Consider the following 27,501-nt stretch of genomic DNA (forward strand, 5'->3'; position numbering starts at 1 on the left):
GACGTAGCTGCATCGTCATCATCATCAGTGGCTCCCACCAGGACGCTTGCCTCCACCACTGGGTGGGCACATGTATCATCTGACACATGCCCGCTCTCTACTATCACCACCACCACACACCAACGGGCACTCGAAAACATGCTCTTTCATTCACCCGACTGACTTGAGCTCGCGTACTCCCCTGGCTGCAGTGACACTGCATTTGTAGCTCAAGCCTCGACTTAACCCCTGAGTCACATGCTCTCCACGCACAGTTCCTCATTTCAAAGACTGAACAGAAGAGACTTTTCTGTCCTTTGTTCGCAGAAAAGTTCAACCATTCAGTCGAAGGAGTTCTTGAAGAAATACCAGCGATAGGACACTTGCCAAAAGAAATAATTTTTCAAAGCTAACGTGGTCATTGGGCTAAAAGAGATCTTTGCAGACTGGCAGTTATCACAGCTATATCTAACCTAAACAGTGTTACACAGAAATGACACAATATGGCTATAACACGTTCACACTTATTGAGTGAACATCAAGAAAACAGAACAGAAACAGAAGCTGAACTTGTGACCTAGAGACAGTACCGTACTTCAGCACAATACATTAACTCACTCACACAGTCCTGTTGTGAAAACAAGATCTCTGAGTGAGTTTGCCCCCTGTCCACGTACACAGCTGAGTAAAACAAAAAGTACAATTTGACCAAAACGTCAACACAGAAGAGGGAACCTCCACGGTAACAAATTCAGCTGTTTGACACATGACACTGTAGATACACTATATGACACACTTAACTGTAGTAGATAAAACCAAAATACAGTAACACTACTCTAGATTGAAAATACACAGTCTTCTTCTTTGATGAATAGTGAATTTAAATAAGAACCAATGACAGAAAAAGGACATTAAGTGTGTTCTTGGCTTCAAGATCTTTCTGTGTGATTAAAGAAGCAACAGCATGCTGCTACCATTCAGGTTTACCCAGGAGAGCTGTCCTGAAATCACCTCCTGAACACAATGAGTTACTTGTCAACTAGATAACAGAAAGAGACATGTTACATTATAACTGGAAGGCATACAGTCTGTAGCTGTGTCCTAGTTAACTTCTAATTCAACTCTTTCCTCACAGGACATTGAGACCTCAAGAAATTACAACAGCAGTACAAGTATGTTAACCTTTAAGTGAAAATGAAATAAAAAACACAACACTTACAGTAAACCTGCTGTAACCAGGCATTGAGGCAGACAGAGAGAGAGAAAGGAACAACAGAGACTCCAATTCTCACATCGATCACTTCATCTCACAATGTAGTCAAATTATCATCCAAATGAGTTGTTTCACGCCCTCGTCTCTCTCTTTCTCTCTCCATTTCTCTCTCTCTCCCCATCTCTCTCACTTCTCTGTCGCTTGCTCACTGTTTCTCAGCAGCACAGAGGAAAGGTCTTGTAGGAGGGATGACTGACAACAAAAGTTCGTCCTCAGCAGTGTGTGTTGGGTTGGCTTGCATATGACTAAGCCTGAGTCATCTTCGTCTTTTCTTCTCAACAAAGTCCTGACATAAAACCCTCACACACTGAAACAAGCTTTTTAAATCTTTACCAGCACATCGGTAGTGGGAGGTCCATGTGTGAAACACAAAACACAAAAGCCGGTGAAGAGCAAACTGTTTGGTTTCAAGGGCTCAGTGGGTGAACTGATGTGATTTCACTATCTCTGCATCTCCATCACCTTTAATTAGCAGGGAGATTTGTGCCATTTAGGGTAAAAAAAACAAAACACTTTCTCCAGCAGCCATTAAACAACTCACATGAGCATCACGGTCATGACATGAGGGTCCTTTCCCCTCCTCCCATCTCTTCCTGTCAGCTGACTCCACCTCTCTCCAACACTGCTCCCATACACACACACCCCCCCCCCTTTTACCCTGCAGTCTAATGGCATCAAGGTCATCTGATCTGACACGCTTACGCTCTCCTTCCCCCTCTCCGACTCTTTTCGCTTACTGTCTCTTTATCTTTCACTTTCTTTCTCTCTTCCTGCCCCCCCACTGTAACACACATGCATGTTTCTCTCACATGCTCACAGAGGCAAAAACACCAAAGACTCCTGCAAATGCAGAGGCAAACTAATGCTTTTTTCACCACACAAACATGCTAGCATGCATACAGTATTGGATTGTTCACTGAGGGTCATTGGGTTTAATGGTGGGCGGGACAAGAGGCTGCAGGGCTGCAATGAGCACATTAGAGTTAACAGAGTAGAAGCAACACAAAGTGTTTGAGCCTTGTTGAACAGATTAGGCAAATACCTCACTGAAATCTCTTTTTATTATGATTATTGTTATTTTTTAGCCTGGTTTGGTCTTTTTATGAACAAACCAGGCACAAAAGAGCTTTATTTTGGAAATAACTAATTTCATAGCAAAACTACTGACAGTGACTTTTTTGTACAGGTATGATCTGTATGAACTGTATCTTTCCTGTATCTGTGTCTCTATAATGAGTAACAGACTGTTAGCATTTATATATTCAAGCCATCACTTTATTAATTCATTGTTGTGTCTTTTTGTTTGGCTGTTTTTTTCATTTTGTCCTTTATCACTACCCCTAACACACACACACACATAAACACACACTTCTCAGGCAGGATGGTGTTAGGTTCGGGGTGTGTTTGGGTGTGGATCGTAGTAATGAGTGTAGGGTATCCAGTCTGAGTCATACCTCCTGACATTCGGCACGTGCAAGTCAGCACGAACAGCCCAGCTGGGGGAAGGCCTATCCCGCTCTACCACCCCCTCCCTCACCACTCTTCACAAAGAGAAAGGGAGGAGTGGTTTGGGAGGGAGAGGAGGGAAAAAAATGGAAAGGTAGTAATGGGTGGGGGTCTGTTGGGCAGGGTGGAGCTGCTAAAAAATAGCAAGGAGGGGGCAGAAGAGAAGAGGGGGGCGCTGTTTTTGAGAGGCGACTCTTTGTGCTTGAGGTTTGGGAAATGAAAAGAAGGAGAGGAATGTAATCAGTCTACAGATTATGTTAGAAAACGTTGGTTCTGAGACAAAGAGAGTGGGCAACACACACAAGGGAAATGGATAGGAAACAGGCAAGTTTAAAAACAATAAAAGAACACAGTGTACTACTACCTGCCAGGTGACTGTGTGCCAAGTCATTGAAAAGAGCTGAGCAGTCAAATCTGATTGGACAATGATGTAATGATTGACAGAAAACAGTTTTTTTAAACACTCGAGCAATTTTTGTGTAGGTGAAACACATCACAGTCTGAATGCCTCATGTGGTGAGTTCTTGGTAATAATATTTTGGGGTTAAATCATAAATTGCTCAGACTTGAGACAGAAAAAACACAGATAGAGAGAAAGCAAGAGAAACCTTCCCCAGCCCTGCACAGTGGCTGGTTGCCAGCCTTGTCTCTCTCAGGACTTGGGCTAAGATTAGCTTCCCATATGTTCAAGTCAGGCGTAGCCGGGCTTAAAGGGCCAGTACTCAATGTGGCAAAACAGAAAACCTCCATTGTGCACTGTGGAGCCATGTAGTGCTTTATATACACTAAACAATCTGGATTTAGAGTCAAGGTCAAAATGTATTTTTAATCATTAAATTAAAGGCAGGTTCCTAGAAGATGGTGGTTAGATGAGGTTTTGTCCTTTTAATAAGTACATGCCATACATTTCTGCCTTGCCTTACATCACAATCAGTCCAATCCTACATCTTTTTTATGAAGAAATCAGCCTCCACTGAATTCACATAAATATACTTCAGAAATCAATATTTTCATGAGCATGTTTCAATAGTGTGTGGTGAAAACTCTAACAGCTGTGGTGCTGCGTTACATAAAACCTGGCAGCGTCTGGCAGCAGTGGGATTCAGGACTGAATAAACTGCGTGCCCAGTGGAAGCAGCAGAGGAGCCGCCAGAGAGGTGAGAGTTAAAGAGCTCCAGCAACAGCTGAGGGCTCCTCCCCCTTCTCTTTCCATTCATTTTTTATTAACTGCGGCACCAGGCGGCTGACAACCTCCCTCCGACATCAAACACACATACCACCAACGATGCCAACAAGCCACCAACCACAACTCATTGTGCCACGCAGGTTATCGATCCAGGCAGAGAATCGATGTAGACTACAGCCACGCTCAGCGGTACATGAACACAGTGCAGCAGGACAGAGATGAACATCTGCTAATTGTTGTTAATTAGAAATGAAACATGACAACACTAAAGAGCTTATCAAGTCCCCATATATTACTGATTGCATATCAGTGAGGCTATTGTTAGTGACTGTATACTGTGCTTTAAAGTGTCACGTGGAATCCCACAAGGTTTTATGTATGCTGTTTTCAAGTCCTCGGCAGTGCCTTTAATAAAATTGTTCTTTTACAACTTTTAAAGGAAGCCTGAGTGGCAATCACTTGCACTTGTACACATGACTCACTGTTGTAAAAACAGTTGTTCATTGCCTGGTAGCAGCTGACTCTTCCTGGGTTTGCATGGGGGGTTGGAGAGGACGGTTAATAGGGAAATGTAGTTATTCACCTTTTTAATTGCAGACAGTGAGTCAGCTTAAACTGAATTCATATAGTAGGAATTATGAGGCTGAAGGATACAGTACTGTCACCAAGTGAGGGACATACAACAAATTAATGCTTTTCAGGACATAGAATTAACCTCTGTTCATATTTTTGTCAGTGTTGTGGTCAAGACAACACAGAGACATACTGTATAATACATTATTATTATTGTATTTTATTATATTCTTATCTTATCTTATGTTGTTATTTTATCACTTTTTTTGTTTGTTGATGTTATTATAACTTTTAAAATCTATTTTATTGTATCTCATTGTCAGCCTTCTTATTTGATTAGTCATCTGTGAAGCACTTTGAACTGCACTAACCTGTATGAAAAGTGCTATACAAATAAAGTTTGATTGATTGTAGATTATATTGTATAAGTGTATTTTTGATTTCACTTGTTCAGTTCTATTAGAGATCTCTAAATACCTTTCATTATAATCCAGTATCCTTAAACAAGAAGTAATATAGGAGCCTGAGATCTGACCCTCATTTTCAAAAAACATTTGAAGCCGAGCCCAAAGGAGGACCAAGAGATGAAGACCACATTACTCAAGATCATTTTGAGAACCAAAAAACCTGACTAATTGTTAACTGTATGTTACAGTGTCTCCACATATGGGTAGCGGAGCTGCAGTTCTTTACTGACTGAGTGGAAACCTTACAGAGCAGTAAATACATCGAAAGCCAACACTGAATGGAAGAGGTGATGTCAAACCCTCCACTTCCTGAGTCTGTACTATATATCAAACCACACATTCACACACACTTGTGTATGTGGTGCCGACAAGTTAGTCATGTGACCAACCTTGGATGCCGGACTTGGGCTAAAATTAAAGCAATGATGTCATCAGACATTCAGTGTTGCCACGGAAACTAGGTCAGTGTTAACCCTTTGCGAGTAAGGCTGGGGATTCCACGCAAGGCTGAACATATGATTAACAAACGTTCCATCTGCTGTCACGCACTCAGTGGTTTCAGTGTTTCTACCCCACTTCTGACTCTTTCCCACCAGTGCGCTGTGTGAAGTGCACCTCACGCATAAAGAGGAAATCCTGTGTATGGGCGTGGAAAAAAAAATCACGCGAGTGCAGTTTGTGTGTCTTGTGAGCTGTTGTGGCAATCTCTTCATTCCGTTTCGTGTCCTGAACAGAGAAGAAAACTACCAAACACTCTGCTGCTGTAAAACAGAAATAAATCATTCAAAGTGCTGCCGGACTCGCTTTTAACCATGTGTATTGTTACACCATGTTTTTATGTTGGACATCTTTGAAGCTGTTGCGTGGGTCCTGGAAATACTTAATGATACTGTATAACTGCTTATTTAAAATGTCAAAATAATGCCCTCAGTGTGTTGGGTGTAGACTGTGTTTGTCTTTGTGTAACCAGGGAAATGACTGACAAGGAAACAGATCTTCACGAGATAAACACTCCACTAAGGACACGCACAGCAACCAGGACCCTCTACAAACAGGAGCTTAGGAGAGCCACAAAGAAAAACAAACTTGTTAAACACAGTCAACAGCTTCTCTCACAAATGGACAGTTCAATGATTTTTTTCTCCCTGTGACCCAGATGGTCATATATACCTTGTGGATAAAGAGACTGTCTACACATGGCTGGGGATTAGAGCAGGCTTAGAGGTAAGCTTCAGCGTGTCAGTAGAACTGAGCTAAACCCATTCATGACATTTGAAACTGATTGACTAACCCATATTTCCTATCACTGTAGTGACGCAGGCGAATGGATATGTTATCATGTATCATCAAAGTCTTCAAGTCATGACTTGTCACTTCTGCTTGGTTAACAATACTGAAATGTTTCACTATGCATTTGACGGTAAGTCAAATCAAAGCTTTTTTCTCCCACTCGAAGAGGACATCACAAGATTCTTATAACATTACAATTCATATAATACTGAAACCTCGCCACCTCAAGCTTCCTTTCCACATAAACACACAAGTGTGCCCCGACTCGGCAAGCTGTAGAACAGCAGCTCTCAGCGGCCACACGCCACAGGTTACTACGCCCGACAATCAAACACGTACGCATGCGTGACCCACTAACTTTTACTCCCTTTACCTCATTTGACTCCAGAACCTAGGAGAAGAAGGACGGCCCCCTGGCTCCTGAGCCAGCGCATAGGGTTCCTCCTCCTCCCTCCTCCTCCCTCCTCCTCTCCCTGGTCTCTTGCATCTACACATGCCCGGCTCTGGCACCAATCAGTGGGCAGCGTGGGACGCTTTAAACTGAGGATGCCGCCACTGCATCACCAAGGCGCTCAGCTCACCGCGGCTTGGAGATAAAGCCGAAGTAGCTGACTTAATATTGTCAGCTTCCGATCACGGCAATTTGGATATGAAAGACTGATGCTGAAAGGTGACTAATGTACCTTTATTCCATCCTGCGATCACATCAGGGCTGCTATAATAAGTTAACGTCTCTGCTGGAGAGAACAGCAAATAGTCTGGGGTGTATCGACTACACAGAGGTGACAGGTGTCGATGGTAAAAAGCACCCACACAAATACATACAAACAAACATACATGAAAACAATAGTCACATTTGTAAAAATGCGAATAAATGCAGAGGACCTGGTCGCCGTGTTGACTAACCACCATGTTTACAACTTCCAAGAGCCTCACTGCACTGATGAAGCAACAGCTGAGAGTAAAAACAACATGGACAGAGATCACGCACGGATGACGAGGATGACACACAAACGCACACAACAACGCGCAAACACCAACCCGGTGTCCTCTCTTACCTCAGCTGCCAGTTTAGGGTTTCCCAAACAGCCTCAACTGTTGTCTTCAAAATATTCCACCTTTACAGCCATTCAACAGAGCAAGAGAGGGGGGAGTGGGAGGGAGACAGAGAGAGATGGGAGGGGGAGAGAATAACAATCAATAGAATAATGCGACAAGGGCCTGTTCAAAAAGACTCGTTATTAAGTACAGTGTGACGACCAGGTGAAACGTGCATGCCAGTCTATGTGCAATCTACTTATCATTCCTGTCATCCCCAGCAACCATCAAAAAGCAGCTGTGCACGCAAATCTCTTTTCTTTGATTTGTGCTCAAACAGTGAGCCGGCACTTCCCTCTACTGCTGGGACAGAGAATGAGAGACAGCAAAGCAAGGATTCAATTTCAATTATAGAATTATGTAATGTCTGTGTCCCGACCTGGCGCAGCCTCCCTAATATATGCATTAGACAAGTCGGCATAACCCATTTTTTTTTAAAGGGCAACTTGGCAAAACACACACAAGTGTCGATGGCTACGTTAGTTGAGAGTAAGATGTAATAGATTGAAGTGGTTCATCAAAGCAGGGCTGATAATTGTAAAGCAATAGCATTTTCTTATTTGGCACAGCATGTACCCCTTGTCTACATGGCACTGGCTGTCTCAATGTTAAATGATGTGTTTTGTCTTCGAGCTGTTCCCCAGTCCCGCCAATCTCATCTCCCACCCCCTCCACCCGCCACCCACCCACCTATCAATCTTAAAATAGTCTGGAGTGATGAATATTTACCCTCCAAGCCTCTGAGCTGCCTTGGTTTGTACTCCTCCGTCCGCTGGCCGAATCCCCATCAGAAGAGTCCGGCTCCCTCTCGTCTTCACCTCTGTCCTTCTACCCCTTTCTTCTCTCTCTCTCTCTCTCTCTCTTTCTCTCTATCTCCACTCTTCTTTCTCAGTCTCTCTCTCTCGTCTGTGTTCCAGCAGCCCATTCAGGAAGCCATCTTGTGTTTTTAATCTGGTTTTACATGAGCCCTCGTACGCACGTTCTCTCTCTCTCTCTGTCGCTTACTCTCTTGCTCTATCCCCCTCCCTCACTCGCTCTCTCTCTCCTGCTAGTATGCCAATAGGTCTACCGCACACACACACACGAGGGATTTTTTTTCTCTGTGATCACTATCACTCCTTCCTCCCACTCGTTCATTTTTTTTCTCTTCTCCTTCTGCATACATGCACGCGAATGCCCCTTCAACCGCCCCCTCCCCCCTTCTCTGTCTCTTCAAACATATACACTCATGAACAAATGTACACACACACACACACACACATACACACACACACACACAGCTTGCCGGAGAGACGTCACGCTAGAGATAGCACACAAAGGCAGTCCGTCCACCAATCAGAGGCCAGGCTGGGCTCTGCTGCTAGGGTGAAATTGAAGGAGAGCAAGTGAGGGCGGTGAGGGAGAGAGAGAGAGAGAGAGAGAGAGAAAGAGGAGAGTGTGTGTGTTAAAAGAGGAGGTTAAAATACAAAAAGAAAAAGACTGAGTTTGTTTTGCGAGTGTGTGTGTAGAACAATAAAAAAGAGAAAAAGAGGCTGACATAAAGAGAGTGGTGGTGGACAGGAGGTGTGCGTGTGTGCGTGTGTGTGTGTTGGGGGGATGGGTCCTCTCTATGCCTGTCAATTATCTCCTCGAACTCGCCTTCCCTAAACAATGCCTCTGGTATGTGGTATCGCTGAGCACCATCTGTGTCAGGGCTGCCTGCAATAACTGGACTGGACTGGACTGCACAGCACGCACACACACACACACATACACACACACAGAGTGAGAGACCCTCTCAAACAGCCATACAACCCCCCATCTGACAAGCAATACGCACAATTACACAGCAGAGCGAAACATGCTGACTCAAAGAAAGTGGAGACACTGAAAGTGAGCACTGTCCCACCGATATACATCAAAGCCACATAAGTTGTCGTGTTGTCACAAGATCAAATAATCATCAGCTGTGATTGTGTTCACGTGTGCAAATCAGCGATCTGCAAAGCAAACACATGCAAACACTACCTCAACTTTTCACTTAAAGGAAAAAGCTGCTGGGGGCTTTCCCTTGGATTTCCTTTGGACTCCATCTCTGCAAGAATGAACATACCAAGCATGTTTTGGAAGCTTGTGTTTATAGTGTTAATAGTGTGAGAGTGAAAGATCATCTCCAGCTTGTACCTTGTTAAAGCAGACAAGCGTACGTTCTTGCCAGACTGCTGCACATAACCACTAGAGCCAGAGGGGATATGTTACTGTCCAAATCAGCAACTGCATACAACTGCAAAAACACATTTACCTTTTTTAACGAAACCCTCTAAAAAAAAAGCTGTCACTGATCAGCTTATCTCAAATGAGAAGTTTAACAAAAAAAACAAATGGTGAAGTGAAGCATGTGAAAGAAAGCAAAAAAAAAACGTGCAAGAGTAAAATCGGTTGCTGAATGAGAAACCTCAAAAAAAAAAAACAAAACAAAACAAAGTCAGCGAAAGTTCAGGCAGCCCGGCGAAGACACAGCGGATCGAGACGAAAAAGACAGAAAGCGAGAGGCAGACAGAGACACAGAGAGGGAAACGAAAGGAGAGAGGGAGCTGAAGTGTGGCGTGGGGAGGTGAGGCAGCCGCACAGTGACACAGCATTTCTAGTGTCTGTCTGACGCTCTCATGTGGCATGGGAAATCCCCTCTGCTGACGTCAGATGGACCACGTGCGTGTATGAATGTGTGTGAATGTGTGTGTTTATGTGTGAGCGGAGGCGTGTTTGTGGTACGCTGGACAGCGAGAACTACTGCTAGGCTTCAGTGTGCTTCGTTACAGGTGGATGGGGTAGTTGCAGTACTTGAGGCAGTGGTCGTACTACTACTACTGTCGTCGTGGTACAAGCGTTTTAGTGAAGGCAGCAGTGATATTACGAATATCTGTGATTATGATATAAGAACTGGTGATAAAATTATATAATACTGTAAGTAAGAACAATAGAGATAGAAACACGGTGGTTGTAGTAGGACTATAAATAATAACAGTGACAGAAGAGGAAACAACACTTCCTCTGCTATATATTTATCTCACGCTGATATAATTGCCAAATAGCGGCTGTCAAGAGAGGGGTGCTAGAAATATCTACAATGTTAAGAGGAAGACACATAATCTAGCAATCTTCCATTTGATCAAACCTCCCTTACCCCCTCAGACTTTCCCAGTCTTCAACACACACCTGCCAAATTACTCACAGAACATAATCACACGCAGATGCAAATCCTGTCTACTCACAGGCAGCGTCATAATCCTGGTGTACACACTCCTTCATTTCATTTCAGTTCAGTCACACGTGTCCCATCTGTTGCTGTTACCCACTCACATTTAAGAAGAGATTAGGGGTCTCCAGAGCCCTGCAAAACCTGTAACAAACGCTTCCTCCTGCTCACCGTCACAATCAAACACACACACTACACTCAGACACAGGAGAGGGGGCTCCTTACAGCCTTTCTGATAGCAGGTTGTAAAAATTTGCATTTGGCTGCAGGAGGATGGACAGAGGAAGAAGAGGGTGCTGGGTTAGTTCGCCTGCAATTAGACTCATTGGTGTAATTAATGGTATTAATTAAGCTAGTCTGCACAGACCTACTCTCTATTTTACACATGTGGACACGCACAGTACTCACAGTATGGAATCTCAACCAGTCTGTTAAGTAAGAGAATGTTATGTGAATGCAAAGCCTCTTGGGTAAAACAAGCTCCAGTTAAGCTGCACCTTCAGTAGGTCGTTTGAAGTTGGATAGTTGTATATTTTGAACAGCCAGAGGTTAAAAGCTGCTGTGGTGCGGTTCTCAAAGGAGAAGATGGAGGATGTGGTTGCCAGGCAATAAGGGACTCAGCTGCTGCATCGATACAGAGGGAGAGATTGTGGGGGAGGGATATGGCTGGATGGATGATGGATGGATGGATGGATGGATGGATGGATGGACGGATGGATGGATGGATGGGTGGATGGATGGAAAGACATAGTATACCAATTAAGGTCTTTGAGGGCCAGTAGTAGTAGTTAGGAATGAAGCCATATGTTGTTATCATTCTGTAGCAATATTGAACAGCTGATTGATTATCAGTATCGACAGTGTTAAAGGCAGAGAGAAGCCACAGCATCTGCAATAACCTGTATTCTAACAGTTGGACAATATCACTGCGCAGTGTGAGCCTTGTGACCTTAGCTTTATGAATTGTTGGCATTTAATATCAATAAGAAAATTCGATTTTTCTCATAAATTGTTTTAACTAAGAAGTGACAGACAAGCTACATTACATTCAAAATGATTATTACTGGCCTGCTAACTATGTGACTGCATGGCCAAATGGATCTAGTTGGCTCAATTAGGACCTTTTTTCCTCATGTTACATTTCAGTTTATTTATTTATCTGAAATCCACAGCCCAACTTGATAGCAAGAGTGGAAAATCAACAACACACAATCAACATGAGTCAGAGCTACCCATACAATGGCTACAATAATATTCCTGTGTCACAATGTTCATAATAGATACTGGAGCTACTGGATAAAGAACTAAGAGGAAAGCGGGAAAAGTTTGGCTGAACAGGGAAAGAGTTCCCTCGGAGGTCAGGGGTTTTTAAATATGGAGGCTGTAAATTTCTATTACCCCTCAGCAACAAGAGAGCTTTGAAAAAGACAATGGTTACAATTAGGAACCCTCTTCAAACAAGACTGTTTCCCTCTCCCTAACCTTCCTAACCCTTCCCAATTTTTGTCCCATTAAACACTAAGTCAATTTGTTTTTGTTGAGTTATTACTGAATTGCATGACTTTAAATTGTGCTTCTTTTGCAGACCCCCATGTGTTGTGCTCTCACTTTAGAAGTCTCTAACCAGACAGGACAGGACAGGCCTGGAGTGTGCTGATGGAAACCCTGATTTCCTGTTTGTGGCTAAACAAACCTTAGGCATTTTCCTGTAGACTTCAGCTTTGTGCTCTACAACACCTACATGTCCTTGTCTGCAAAGGCATCTACTCCTCTGATCTACAACTGTAGACACGCTGGGTGGTGGGGGGGGTGTTGTCTATTGTTTTAGTCATGCAAACAGTATCTTCACAGCAGTTATGAAGTCATGCTTAGGTAGCCCATTCTGGTTTTTCCTGCTTCTCCTCCTCCAATAGTGCCGAACATTTACTGCGTCTTCCCATCCTCCTCCTTGACTTGCCCATCCCCCCCTCCTGTTTAAGACTCTGATGCAAGTACAAACGCACACATACACACTTCCATTAACACACGAGTGCACACTTTAAAAACATGCACTCTTTCTCTTTCTTCTCACACCTACACACACGCACACACACACACACACACAAAATGGCCAAAGGTTAACCCCCACTAACCCCAACTCTCATTCGAAGCCTCAGAGGTCAGAGGACAAAGCTCAGGCAACTGCAGGAATTCTTCACTGCTGCTGTTTGGTAGCCATCGCAGCCTCTAAGCCATGCAAATACACACACACACAGTCCACACACAACGTCTGTTAAAACAAAGTAAAACTTTTCACTGGTTTGGAATATTTAAGCAACTAACTATTTAAACAGCTCGCTTCAGTTCAAGAAACACATCTGTGTCCTCAGCAAACATACACAAGCATACACTCACATTAATTAACTATATTTAAGGTGAATGAATATATGTGGGTGCGTCTCTGTTTTTCTGACTATTAAAGGAAAAGTACATATTAGCTGCTTGAATTAGTAACTGAGCACTTTCAACAATGCTTTATAATCGGATATTCTAATATACTATAAGTTTTAATAGTTATAGTGGTTGTTTTATCATGTACGTAAAGCATACAGCATTGAGTCTTTGTATGAGGTGCTCTCTATAAAAATATTTCAGTTGGCAGAAAAATGACTTCATCAGGTCTGGCTCTGTTGCAGTGATTAATGTTCACAAGGAGACGCTGAGACACAAGTGGAGTTGTCATGAGAAGAATTACATATTAAACTGTCAGTTACAGTTAGGGAATTTAATTCCTAGTACGAGTGCCACAGGTGTTCACGTTATAGTGTCTGTCACTGGCTAATTGGCTTTAACATATAAACGCTTATGGCATATATGGCACATGTAAACTAACTATCTGTCTGAACACAGCCTAACAAGAGGCAGGTCTAGATCTGACAGTTAAGGAACGCCAACAGTAGCACCAGAGGCTGCAAAGCTTCAAGCAATCTGTCTGAATGGACATCCCCAAAAAGATGTTTGTGATTGATGGATGGATGGGTGGAGGGAGGCTTCAGCCCAAGTACCTTGATCGTGGGACTCCAATACCACAACCAGAACTTACTCTGCCTTAAATCAATCTGACTGTGTAACCTAACAACATGAGTGCGTTTCAGGTGGACACAAAGTACAAGCAAAGATTCTCTGGGTAAATAATGGTTTAAATAATAAATCACTTTGGGAGCAAAACTCTAAAGAAGTTGTCGGTAAACCTCCAACGTTAGCTGTCCAATCAACAGCATGTGGAATTCCTCTCTGCATTCATCAGTCAACGATAAACAAACAGACATAACAACAAACTGTGTTAGCTTAACATTTGTGAGAAGTCACTTGTCCAGGGTGTTGTCCTACTTTTTGTCTAATGAATGCTTCCATGTGACAGTAATGAGCAGGCACTGAAATGGTTGCAGGGATGGATGAGAATAGATGGCTGGATGTTTGTTTTTAAAGAATAAATAGGACCTACCATTAACAAATAAGAGTACAGCATAGCCCAGGCAATAACTGTAATATTATCAGACAATAAACACATTAGTGCCTCACTCGCCTCACTCACCTCCCACTCGCTCCGTCTCCTCTTCAGCTGTTCACATTTGCGCAGCTTGCAGATCTGCTTGCCCGTCTTGCGGTTCAGACAGTTTGCGCAGTCACCGCAGTTCTCTCTGCGCAGACAGGGAGTGCAGGTGCCGCACTTCTTCCTCCGTTTCTTCTGAGGGTCAAAAGCGGCATCAAGGGAGGCATCAGTGGGAGAAAGAGAGAAGAGCCCTGCTTGCTGGTGCTCAGTCTCAATGTATTTGCTGAGAGGAGATGTCTTCTCTAAGGATTTTCTGTACAAGTGGAGAGACTGAGCCTCGTCTGCATCCATAGAGAATTCATAAATGTCCTCAGGTGGCGGACTAGGCCCTGCTCTTGGCCTGGGCATGGTGACTGTCCTGCCTTATGCCTATTCTGTCTCTTGACAAACACCAATAAACACGTACGTTTAAAAAGTAGAGTTTAAAATCAACATCAGATACCATCCAAATGTAACATGAATACTGGGCTGGATTGAAGTTTGTCGGGTCCTACAGTTTAGCAGGTAGGTAACATGTCTTGGATCAGTCTATGCTAATGACTTTGTTTATCTAGATAGTAAGCCTGCTGGACAAAGCTTTAACTCTCTGGGCTGTTGCCAAAAAAGTTAGCTTTCTGTTCATCTTGTCTTCTAGCCCTCCATGGAAAACTTAATTGTTATTCTGTGCTCTTGGTCACCCGGGCGGCCCTGGAGAATCCAGGCGGCAACTTCCAGTATGGAGTCCATCTTTCCCAACTACCCTGAGGGATGGTTGGCGGTCCACCACAATCTGAGCAGCGTAGCTGGAGCCGGGATAGCCATGGCAGTGTCTGCCCAGTCTGGGCACAGTCTGGAGGAGTCAGAGACAGATAAGAGGGATAAGACAAAACATCTTAATTAAACCGAGAATACAAAAAAAATGTGTACCATTTTTTTTCAAGATTTACAGAGGGGCCTCTGTATGTTAATATCTATATCTCATGGTTAAATGTTGGTGTCAGTTAAATAAAGTGAGCCTAATGAGGTTAATTAAGAAACAAAGACAAAGCAAAAAATTGTGGATAAGTAATATGAAGCCATTAGCTTTCCTTATTAAAAAAAAACATTTGGTGACACTTCAGGTAATAGTTTAGACTAAAGTTAATAATTTGACTTGACCAAACATTATCTTGTCAGGTTTCAGACACTGCTCCAAATCACTGGAAATGTTTTTGCACAGTTAGTGAAACTCACTGTCTGTCAATAAATGACATTAAATGGTTTGCCCTACGTTAGTGTTCAGTCTGACACTCCTGATTGCTGTCTGGATACTGTCTGGTTTCCAAACACAGCTGTCAGCACTGTGCATCCAGCTGGCTCATAGCCATACAGGCTCACATGAGCAGGGGACTGTGTTCAATGGCAGGCCTGATATGGATGAGGTGTGGGGGTGGGGGGTGTTTGTGTCAGCCTGAATAAAAGAAGGGGGGTGATAAGTTGATGCCAGGGACAGTCCTCTTTGTCTTGCGGTCGCACGCTCCAGTCAACAGTCAATGAAGCGGATTGTGCTGAGAAAACCCAATGTTTCTTTGCTGCTGCCTGGTTTCACAGCCATGCTGTTTTTAGATATTGACTGCAAGGGTTAAATCCACCTACATTTGGTGCACCTTAGGCTACTTCAGTGTAGTTTAACAGAACCTGTTGCTCTGACAGGGCTTTTTGCAGCAGGGAAATCACAAACTGACTGTTATTTTGCTTTTTGCATAAGACCAACTGCTACTTTGTAAAAATAAATAAGAGACTTGTTCAGTAACAAAGCACTTGAATATAACAAAGTAGCTACACACTTTAAACTTTTAGAATTTATAAGTAGCCTAAAATTAAACGTTACAACTTTTAGCTTGTTTGCTAGGTTGCTAACGCACAACCTACATTTGACATTTAGCATTAGCAAAACAGCACTGCTTCCTTTCTGCTTATTATTATTGTACATTAGTATAATGCAAGCTACCAAACTCCTTTGAATAGTTCAGAACAAAAACCTTACCAAATGGGCGTCCATGGTGTAGGTTAGTTAGTCTGAAGTATTTGGTGCAACCAAGAAACTTACACCTGTGTGTCAGTGTAGATTCAAGGCTCAGGTGATGTGGGGTAGAAGACCGACATCCTCAGTAAATATAATGGTTCTCCCTCCACCTGTTAGCTAACTGCAAAACTGGAGCAGTGCATCAAGCATTAATTTTAAAGTGGTGTGGGATTAGCTGCCCTGTAACATAACATATAATAAATGATAATAAATGCCTATAACATGATAAACAGGTCCGACCCGTCACCAAACACGTGTTTAAACGAGGCGTCAGGTCCTCACTTGGGTGTGAGCCAGAGCCAGGGCTGTCCCACACGAGCCGGCTCCTCTCTGCTGCCGGTGTTGTTTCTGTTACTGTAAACACGTGGGTCTCCACGGTGGGTCCCCGCAGGAGCCCACTCACCATCACTGAGGTGCGGGGTCTGGCCAGCCCACACCGCTCAAAGCCATCAGATAAAAACTAACAGGCATCCGTAGATTTACATGGAGATAATGCTCGCTGTCAACAGTAGGATACACAAAGCCCATTAGGGGTGTGAGTTAGGGCACTCAGCTAATTGCCTTGGGTGACAAAAACAGCACTTTCCCCGGGTGTGACTCTGATTTACATCCAGGCGACAGTCTGAAACTCCGATGCACCGGCAAACAGCCTCAGTGATTAGGGCCACCAATAAAAGTATCAATATTTCATTTCAGTAAAAGCATTACTGATCGTCAAATGCAATATCTTCACACAACTTTCAGCTGTTTGATCATTCACTGAATAACGCGGCTGAGAAACATGTGTTACTCACAGATGTGCATGTGCATGAAAGCGGGACTTCGCTTGCCCCCCACCGCTGCATCCACATGTGCACAATAAGTGTGAAGAGAGACCACATACCTGAACGGACCTTTAAATGCCTCGATATTCCTCTGCACTTCCTGAAAACGCTTGCAAAATTAAAAAAAAAGAGAAAATCTAACAAAAGTCTTTAGACAGCATAATGAAAGGGTCTTAACTTGAGAGCAGGAATGCGCCTAGAAAAACTTTTCCTCTTTATAAAATAGTCGCGCACAAAAGGGGAGAGGGAGGAAAAAGTTTTGAGCCTAATGACCCAATGACACAACTTTAACTTCAGGCTGCTGAGTCTGGTCCATGGTGCTTTAGGTGAAGACAAGAGAGAGAGAGAGCGAAAGAGGAAAGTCTTGGTGAAGGGGTTAAAGTGATCAGTAAATTATGGAGTGGAGTCCTGCCAGCTGGAGCCAGGGGGAGGGGTGACGTCACACAGTGAAGATGAAGGGGTTAAAACTCGCCGTCATGCTCTGTGGTTTTATGAGATGATCTAAAAAAAAAAAACCTTTTAAAGACTCCACTGTGACATTTTAATTGGTAGCTCTGATGTCAAAGAGTGGGGTGTAAATAGGCTGATGTCACGAGTGGGTTTTAAACCAGATGTTGTGACGTCATGAAGGGAATGAGGATCGGGACCTTTTACGTCTGAAGCCCTCTGCCACCCTCCTGGACATATTTGGCCTGTTCTGTTCACATGAGGGGCAGCAGCGGCCCCAGCTGACAGAGTTTAGGTGTCTCATGATCCAGACCATCCTCAGCTGGTGGTGATGTCAGATGTAATCATCCCCTCCATCTAACAAAAGGAGAAGGAGAACTGCAGCTACTGCAGTTTGCTGTACATGAAGTTCAAAGAGTTTGACTGAAATAGAAACAACTTCTGTGGTTTCACTCATCCCATAACCATGATACAGACCGTTTTATAATGCTGTATAAAATCAAAATTTCCAGATGGTGGCGACCACAACGTCACCTAACTGATGTTGTTTCCCACTGTGCATCTGTTTGTGGTTCTTTGACATGAAAACATTGGTTTTCATTTGCAGTAAAGCATCTCACCATGTCTCCGTGTAATAAAGTACTAATAAATTACATAGCAAGAGACTTGTGTGACAATACACTTAAAAATGCTATAATGAATCAAAAATGTTTAAATGTTGAGAGCTGAAATTAACAGAAGTAATCATTTCCAAAGCACCTTTTAACAGAGAGCACACTATTTAACACGCAATTTGTAATCAGTGTTATCACTCAGTTATAACACATCAAATCTTTATTTTTACACCAGTATAACACTCCATTGGAGGCTGTTTAACAAACACACAAACAAAAGTCCATAAACACAAAATGCAAACCTTCAACATACTTCTGAGATACCTGGTACATAGCTTTATATATTCTTTTTATTTTGAGTTGTTAACACCACGTTCTGTTTCCAACCATGCCATGCACCTCTGTGCCATGAAATCAGAGGTGTGAATATGACATTGAGAGTATGTAAGCATCACACCTCCTGCTGGTTTACCCAGATCAACCCAGTTGGCATGGTGACATTCATAATGCTATGTTGGCATGGTGTACACAAATAGATATTAAGATGCAGGTTATACAGTTTCTCTGACTGGGAAGTGTTGTAATGCACTGAGGAAGTTCTTTATAATGTGGATCACAGCTATAGACTGCGACAGGGTCAAAAATCTATCTGTTGAAAACCCATCCTGTTTGGCCTTAGCATGTAGTTAAATACCAAGCTTCTCTAGAGTTAAAGCCTTTAAGGATTTAATGACAGGATGCAGGAATGGAAAACATTATACACAAAACATTTCTTCAGCAAATCCTGTTTTTTTGTTTAATAAATAATTATTTCAGTTGAATAAAACAGGTGAATATGTAACCTGAAACCGAGATGCTAATAAACAGCTTGAACAGCATCTCACTTGCATTAAAAGGAAATGTTTGTACCAGCAGATGTGAAAGTGCATGACTGAGGACGGCTCCAGTGTCATATTCTCATACATCAGTGTGTTGACTCCAGTGCTGCCGACAAAATCATCAAATTATTGCAACGAAGAGAAGGAGCACAAGAACAGGGCAAACACTGGACAGATGAATTCTGGAGAAGGAATTAGACTGGACTATAGGAAATACATTAGTCATTTCACGAGGAGTTCACAATGGGAAGACTTATTATTAAAGCAGTTCTGTCCTATAAAAGTTCGGGAGAAAAAAAAAACATTTCAATTTTAATTTAGAGCCTGACCTGCTGTTACAGCACATCCACCTCATCACTTGTTTGACTCTTAGTTTAATGTGTTGCTGTGCTGTAAGACAATGATATTGTTTCGTCTTGCAGAGGTCCTTTGACATGGGAAAGCACCGAGCTATTGATTTACAATTGGTCCAATATCCAATATCTAATATGTGGAAAAGTGGAGGACAAATCACCTTCAAAGCCGAGGCTACATACAGACTACTACGTTTTCATTTAAAACGATCTCCATCCAGAATCATCAGAAATAATCTCCATCCATACTAACACAGCTGAAAACGCATATCACAAGACCACTCACATACACTGGACACACATGTGCCGGTGTAAACAGGAACCAGATTGTCCACTCTGTTGTTGGGTGGTTGCAGAAAATAATACGAATGAAAAATCAGTGTAGCTTGTATTCTGTGACCACTAAGACCCAATCAGGGAGCGACTGTACGGGTCTGTGTCATCGTTTCCAAAGGTCTCTGTTTCTGCCCATCCAGACTACAGTGCAACCCTGGAGTTTTCAAAATAAAACTAAAAATGATGCGTTTTAGAACTAAAATGTAGTAGTGTGGACGAAGCCTGATACCTATAGGTGAAACACTACAGCATCAGATTGTGGCCTGTTGTTTATTTATTTGTTACATCTTAAATTTGATGTCTGAACTTGATGGAGCCTGAATTGACACAAACTAGCAAACTGCTTTTTATGAAACTGGGTTTGATTTGGGCTCAGGATTAAAATTATGAATTTTCATATAGGAAGCAGTTTACATTGGGACCAGCTGGGTTTGACCTGGGTTCAGCTTAGATAGAGATGAAAAGGTTTTGTTGGTTCAAACTCAGATTCGCTCAAAGCTCCAACCTGCTGACTGGACCTTTGATGTTTTTAATTTGACAGAGAAATGGTCCATTTTCAACTGCTACAAGCAGCCTCCAGTTTGTGTAGATCCTCAAATGCATATACACAGGGAATGTACCAACTCCCCTTCCCCCATCACATCACCCCTCAGTCTCATCGTGGTTTGGTCCAGTAGTCACAGAGCAGCAGTCTTCATGTCCGGACCTGGAACTTGCCAGCCTTTGTCATGTACTTGATGCCTTTGAAAGGTTTATACTTCTCCCCATACATGTCCAGTCGATTCACCTTCAGCCCTGTTAAAGGACACAAATATCATTCATTCATCAAAACACTAAAAACCACAATCATAACTGTCTGGCATGAATGTTAAAGGATGGTGGGTGGGGGTCAGAGTGGGCATGCTGACGAATCTACGAATTTAGTCAGTGTATTACCAGCAGTAGATTCAGATCCGTGTGCTCCCAGTTTAGAGAAGCAGACCATAGAAGCTGCACAGTTTACCCTCTGATATCATGTTCTCAGAGGTGTATTTATTGCATTTGGCACCATCTAGTGGTCATTGTGTCACTGTGCTCAGAGAATGGGACAGTCAGGTGGTTATCAGCTGAGCAGGCTGTCATGAAAACCTCTTTGTGTTTCTCAGTTGAATTGAGAATAACAACAACAGTCATTAATTATTGATAAAATGTGTGAGAGTTTAGTAGGAGGGTAAACAAAGTGTTGTTTGACAGAGAATCTCGACAATGAAACACTATTCCTACAAAAAACTGTGACTGCATTAGGATAAGTGGTATAGATGCCGTGTGTGTGTGTGTGTGTGTGTGTGTGTACCTGAGATGGCCATCTGTTGGATCTTGAATTGGATGTTGATGGTGGGGTTCTCGTCAGGTTTGGAGGCCCCGGCCTGCAGGCTCATGGTACCTTTCAGACTGGGAAGCTTCTGTGGGTTGATCTTACCGACATCCCATGACAACAACTGGATAAACATAAGATATCAAGACGCAAGTGTGAGGCCACCACTTCCTAAAAAGTCCCTTCCTCTCCAACACAATGACGACACAGAGTGAAAACAAGTAGTGGTGTCTTTGTTTTTAGAGAGGACTGGTGTGATTTAAGACTTTTTAAGACCTCCAGCCATAAGTTTTCATTCCTATGTACATGTACGCTCTTCACCCGTCTTTTAGGTGTATAAACAACCTTGGACACAATTTCTAAGTACCTTTGTGACTGGGTCAAAGGTGTATGTTCCCTGGGAGGGGTTGAGGTTGGCGTTGAGGACGCCACGGGGCAGCTGGCTGCTGACCAGGACCGACTCCACAGCTTTGCCCATGGTCTGTTTGGGGCCCAGAGTCAAGTCAAAACGTCCCTGAGAGCTTCCCTCACGGAAGGTGATGTTGTGTTTGACGTACACTGGGATCGCCACCAGGCTGAGAGAGAAGCAGGCCAACAAACGCCAGAGGTCAGAATCACATGCGCCAGTGGAAGAATATTGTTTGCTATGTTTAATGATGTTTGTTTTCTAATATTAAGACGCTGCTTGGTCAGACAGAACACATATGGTATATTAGATAAATAACACATGGATGATATGCTGAATTAGTGAGAAGCGTGACACGAACAGATCCTGACTGAAAAAACCACTGACTTCTGAGAGCTGACGTGGTAGGAGAGCAACCGGAAGTTTCCATCAGGCGGGATGAAGGAGAGGATCCGCTCGGCTTCCCAGCGCTTGAACCGAACACACGGATGGAAACTGACATCGTCAAGCAGCCGAGGATTCTGGGAGATGGAGACAGAGATCATTGAGTGGCAGGTAAAACAAAATATGTTTACTTGTAGCCGTTTCAGTAATTTTATTTTCACTGCTTGAGCTCAGTCAAACCCTTTCAAACCGCATCTTGGCTAAAGCAACAAGTGTTACAACAACTTGATAGGAAAAAGTCTCGTTTTCAAATGTGCAAATGTACATTGATCTTTGCCATTTTAGATCATTTTCAACCATTTTTAAATACATGAGGCTGATGTTGAACTCTCTGCTTTTCATTTCTCAGTTCCCATAAAATGAGGCACTTTCTTTAATAATTCATAGATGTAGAGACTAAGCTGAGGCAGAGCACCAGCTGGTCTCTGTCACAGCTGGTCTTTGTCTGCGTTTGTCATGTAATCTTTTGTACTACTTTCTTATGGACTATATTAGTCTGATAGTATGAATCCACTAAGAGCTGGCTTGTTGAAAATCCACAAGAGGCTTAAAAAAGGTTTGAAAAAACGAGTTGTGAACTCACCATAAAGGATAGGGTGAGGTCAGGCATGCCTGTCAGTTTTACACAGGCATCAATTACTCCCTGGATTTCTGCTGTAATAGTGGAGCCTGAGGAGACAACAACAAAGCATAACATTGCTTTACAAACAAGGATTTGACCAAAACTCATTCTAAAGACCAACACTGTTATTTGTAAGATGCTAGTAGCTCATATTTTATGCTGATGTCCAAAATATGTCTATATACAATATATGTCTATGTAAATAATGCAGAGCCATACCTGATTTATCAATGATAGCATCGATCTCCTCCACCACATCAAAATAAGCTTCGTTGTTGGTGTATTTGACCCCGGTGCGTCGCCATGGCACCACTGACAGCTGGCCTGTAGGGAGCTGTTCACCCACATTGGTGCTGCCTGGAAAACACACAATGAACTGAAATAACATGCATTTTCACAAAAACACAGAAATCTCATGTTATTATATTCTATGCTGTAACTCTGGATGATGAGTTTTAATTTGATGTACAGTGGGGTCCAAACAGCAAAACCAAAAAGTGAAAATGTTTTCCAAGCTACAACCTCTGGGGCTAAAAAATGAAGCCAACACTAAACTGCCAAAAACTGCAGTTCCTCAAACGACCACTTGAGGCTCAAAAGGTGAGTCAATCCCCATTGACTCCCATGTTAAAATGCCCCACTTTACAATAGAAATAAACATGTTTACAGCTTGATACAAAAAAGTTTTTGGTCTCTATATCTAATTCCCTCCTTCATGACAGCGCAGGGGTTGAATTTTATTTTAACCCATTCACATTTTATTCAGGCTTTAAGTTATACATGCTTGAGGACATTGTCCATTTGAGTGACAGGTGGGTGGACGTATGCTTGCCACAAACCGGCATGCAATGAAGCCCGGGCTGAAAACAAGCTCCACCTCTTTGCCAGTTTTGGGATCAGCAGGAGTTAGGCAGAGACAGGCTCCGGCAGAGCGGCCCCCTCTAAACCTCAAAACTGCTCTTAAGAAACCTATGAGTGACATCACAGAGGCTACATCCATCTTTCCATACAGTCTATGGTTTTTCCCCACGCAGTGTGACATCACCATGAACACATTTCCTTATGAAAGGCAGATGGGAGATAATATGTTCCATAAATCCATAATAACACCAATAACTGTACAACTTGACTAAATAACTTTTCATCTATGGGTTAATAGATCCCTTTAAATAGGCTTTAAAAACAAATAACCTGCACAGTACCAGGCCAATATATTGTGTATCATATCTGCATTTTGATTTAATGTGATCGTACCTGTGATGGTGTTGACCATTGTGCGGAGGATGGTGGGCGGCTTAATGAGCTCTTTGAGGATGTTGGACTCTGTGGCCAGTGGAAAGCCGTTATCCAGCATCTCCTCCAGCAGTTCATAGACCACTACCACATTGTCCTTGATGGCAGCCTCTGTACACACTCCAAAATAGTCCTGAGATCACAGAAAACAGGCAGGATATGAGAAGTTAAAGTCACATATGAGTCATTAAAATAAGCTAAAAGGGGACCAAAAAAACCCCCCAAAAAAAACAGGTGAGCAAGAACCTGGAACGTGTCGACAACCCTGTGCAGAAACTCAATGACGAAGAGCGGCGGCACCTCACTCTGGATGACTGCCACAAAGTAGATGCGATGCCTGAGCACACTGATAAGATAGTGGTGCGGCGTGGGGATCACTGGCGGGACGTTCTCTGGCTCAGTGGCACGCTCCTGTGCCTCAAAGAAGTAGTCACACACTGAGCGGCTGACCACACTCTTCCAATGCTTCTCCAGGAAAATGTCCCCCGAGGCGTTTACTAGGAACAGGCTGTGGATCATTTTTGCTGGAGGCTGAGAGGCTAACGACATAAAACAGAAAAGGTTTAATTTCAAACTGTACTGTAAGAATGTGTTTGCAGAGTTCAATCAGACACTTAAGTAAATGTCACTGGTTTATACTTATTTTAAGACTGTGAGGATTGAGGATACAAAAAGCCCAAATAATACAAAATATTGAGTGTTTGGTTACAAATATATACAAATATGATATAACAATAAGATTTATTTTAGTCCACCCTGAAACTGTAGCAGCCACATGTTACTCCGCCATCATGAATTATATCATTTACATCTGAGGTTCTACTGTTGTGATAACAAAGCACCTACTCTATGAGCTGCTGCTACAATAATAATAATAATAATGTTATTATCATTATTACAATCATCATCATTTTTATAGTTGCTGTTACTGTCACTACTATCATTATCATCGCATGGTGATCCGTCCCCGCCCCCCCCTCTCTCTCTGACTATTGCCCTTCTTTAACGCATTGTTCTAATAGGATTACAGTACCACACACAAGAGTATTTAACTATAACTGATTAACTATAACTAATAATTTGTGTGTAGTTATAGAGTTATTTAGTCATTCAGGGAGTTTGAACACTTAAACAATCTTTGAATAAAGTCTGACAAAGGAAAAGAAAGAAAGAAGAAAGTTAGGATACCATGCCCCCTACTGAAAGACAGCCCTTCCTCCCCTCACATGACAAGGTTTACGCTCTGGATAGGGCACAGACATTGGTCAGCAGAGAATACTGTTAAGTCTGTGTGTCAATGTAACTACAGTCTTGATTTTTGTGTGTTGAAGAATAAAGCATGTTTTCACATTTTTGGATCCATCAACTCAGTCCCCACTCGTTTAACCCACAGCTATCAAAAGACTAATATATATATAAAATTTACATTTAAACGTTATTTCTTAGTTAAACTCACGGAGTACACAAACTTTTTCACAGCAGTGCATGAATGAATGCCTCATGAACGCATACAATTTAAGTGTGACATGTCAGCTTGAAGGTCTCAACAATACATTTCTACTTTTGTGAAAGGAGTTTGGTGCACCGCTCTCTCCAGGCAAACAGGACATCTGCCAGCGTAGCAGGTTTGGACTTGATACAGCAGCATCACGTCCTCTCAAGTAAACCGATGAGGAGACTGACGGTGGCTCAGGAAATATGACACCGGAATATTCATTAAATATGCGACAAAGCTATCAAGTTTGAAACGGATATAGCTCAGCGCTACAAAAGCACAGTGCAGCTACGTGTAATTATTACCGTACAACATTTACAACGAGCAACATTTACGACTAGCAACATTTACGACTAGCAACCTATCGCACAGCGGTTGAAGGCCTCCATCTCCACACAAGATGCTACATCAGTCCCTCCTCCTGCCTCAGTCTCATGACAGAGGAAAAGCCCCGTCACCCGGTACAGAAGGTGGAAATACATTTAAATAACCATACTATTCTTGGCTGAAATTTCCATACTTGCTTCTCGAGTCATTCATAAATTGCAACCGACTTACCGAAGACAATTTCTTTACGTTTTCGTCTCGCCTTTCACCTTTTTCTTCCCAATGAAAGATCAGGCTGCCGTCGTTGCTTCCCGTTTGGTGGAGCAGATCCTGATGCGAGAAGTCTAGCGGATCAGAGCGAACCAATCAGAAGCCAAGGAGACTATACAAGCCCGCCTACCCAATACAGTCATTGGCCAATAATACGGAAGTTGAGGACTTGTGACTTGGCTGTGATTGGACCGTGGGGGAAAAGCTACAGTAAACACCAGTAAAGCAGCCCGCTGATTGGCTGTAAGATGGAGCTGGTCTGACATTTTGTTTCAGTATCAGATTTCATCTTGTGGAGTTTCTCTCCATTCAAGACACAGTTAGACGAGGGGACACAGCAGAGTTGAATCAGTCGGCTTCATTGTACTTCTTATTATGTGTTGTACAAATAAACACTACCTTTGCATTATACCACAAAACAAAGTGAAATAGTACAGGAAAAGATAAAAATTGAACAGATTACAATCTAACATCCATAAAGAGGCTGCTGATGCTGGAGAAAAGCCTGAAGATATCTGTTTATGCATGATAAAATTATATACACAGTATGTCGCATTTTTCTTGCTGACCACCTTAGAAACAGTTGCATCAAGATCAATGTGTCATTTAGACAACAAATAAATACACAGTGCATAGATGTGAGATACACAGGGCTTAACTCTCTAAAGCTTTTTCCAGTTGAAACAAAGTTATAATATTTCAAACAAACAACATGCACCTTTATTTTCTTTAAAGTGACCTATGAGGAATATATTGAATGTTCTGTTTATGGGGCAATGACAGTTAACACTAGCATCCTCTTCACCACAACCTGTTGTGTCATATGTCTCCCCTGATATGATTTACAAGCAGCATTGACCAGTAGGAGCTCATTTGATTTTTAAGAGCTCCACAATGTTCACGGGGGAATGAGAACTGCATTCACAGTCTTCCTCTTATTCAGTTCTGCTTTCTTTACAAGTGCAGCCAACACCCTGAAGACAAAGTTTAAACATGTGCGAACAATGAATACACGACGAATCATAGCCTCAAAATCAGTCAGTTAAAACCTTCCAGTAAATGTTAGGAGAAGAGAAGAACACAGACGTCAGAACAAATATGAAACTAAGACATCAGCTTTTCCTGTTCACAGCTTTATCCTTCTGTTATGATCATAAAGAAAAAGCTGAATCTCTGGTGACTGATGGTGATCGTGAAAATGAAGTAAAACAAACAGGTCGTTTTCACATGCACTCCAGCAGTTAGCAGTTACTCCCTCCATATCTTCACTCTCTGTTATCTCTGTGACAAAGATAAGAAAAACAGTGATCAGTTACTTGTTGATATGTGTGGACCCACATCATGATGATCTTCATTATGATTCATATACTCTGAGCTGCTGCGTCCTCTGAGGTATCCTACTTGGTGGGACAACAGTCTTACCAAGGACCTGATTCCCAGTCTTGTCCATCAGGCAGAAGCTACGGTATCACATATTTACACCGACATTGAGCAAGCAGGGATCTCCGTCATTAAGCAGGACAAAATTGTAATATGTTACTGTAAGCCATTGGTGATTGTGCTTCATATGGAAACCAAACGTGTTCAGAGGCATT

General features: G+C 42.6%; 2 protein-coding genes across 6 annotated transcripts in view; both read right to left on the reverse strand.

The window, feature by feature from the left end:
* tet3 (tet methylcytosine dioxygenase 3) overlaps window positions 1-14,840 on the reverse strand; it is a 41,174-nt gene extending 26,334 nt beyond the window's left edge. The window contains exons 1-2 of one of the 4 annotated variants that reach the window (XM_071482068.1): window positions 8,102-8,602; window positions 7,333-7,392 (exon numbers count right to left, since the gene is read on the reverse strand). Coding sequence is in view for 2 of the 4 variants with exons in the window: in XM_071482065.1 (XP_071338166.1) it covers window positions 14,182-14,547 (366 nt within the window). In the remaining 2 variants the exon portion in view is untranslated. Of the gene's footprint in view, window positions 1-1,198; window positions 3,208-7,332; window positions 7,393-8,101; window positions 8,603-14,181 lie in introns of those variants that run through there. The other 3 variants (XM_071482065.1, XM_071482069.1, XM_071482066.1) reach the window with 3 other exon arrangements.
* Window positions 14,841-18,330: 3,490 nt separating this feature from the next.
* Window positions 18,331-26,027, reverse strand: ap3m2 (adaptor related protein complex 3 subunit mu 2). Of its 2 annotated transcripts, none has more exons than XM_071482070.1 (9): window positions 25,868-26,027; window positions 24,061-24,353; window positions 23,776-23,947; window positions 22,741-22,878; window positions 22,483-22,568; window positions 21,843-21,976; window positions 21,417-21,624; window positions 21,029-21,173; window positions 18,331-20,490 (listed from the first exon to the last, which is right to left on the reverse strand). In XM_071482070.1, exons 2-9 carry the CDS (start codon window positions 24,331-24,333, stop codon window positions 20,390-20,392), a joined length of 1,257 nt encoding a protein of 418 aa, XP_071338171.1. In that variant the 5' UTR covers window positions 24,334-24,353; window positions 25,868-26,027; the 3' UTR covers window positions 18,331-20,389. The 2 variants fall into 2 exon arrangements, with proteins under 2 accessions (XP_071338171.1, XP_071338173.1); XM_071482072.1 differs by having other exon boundaries at window positions 24,061-24,345; window positions 25,868-25,990.
* Window positions 26,028-27,501: the final 1,474 nt, after the last annotated feature.

Source organism: Trachinotus anak, unplaced genomic scaffold (assembly GCF_046630095.1).
Source record: "Trachinotus anak isolate AG129_WGS33_773 ecotype Australia unplaced genomic scaffold, CSIRO_AGI_Tana_v1 ptg000008l, whole genome shotgun sequence".
Classification (NCBI taxonomy): domain Eukaryota; kingdom Metazoa; phylum Chordata; class Actinopteri; order Carangiformes; family Carangidae; genus Trachinotus; species Trachinotus anak.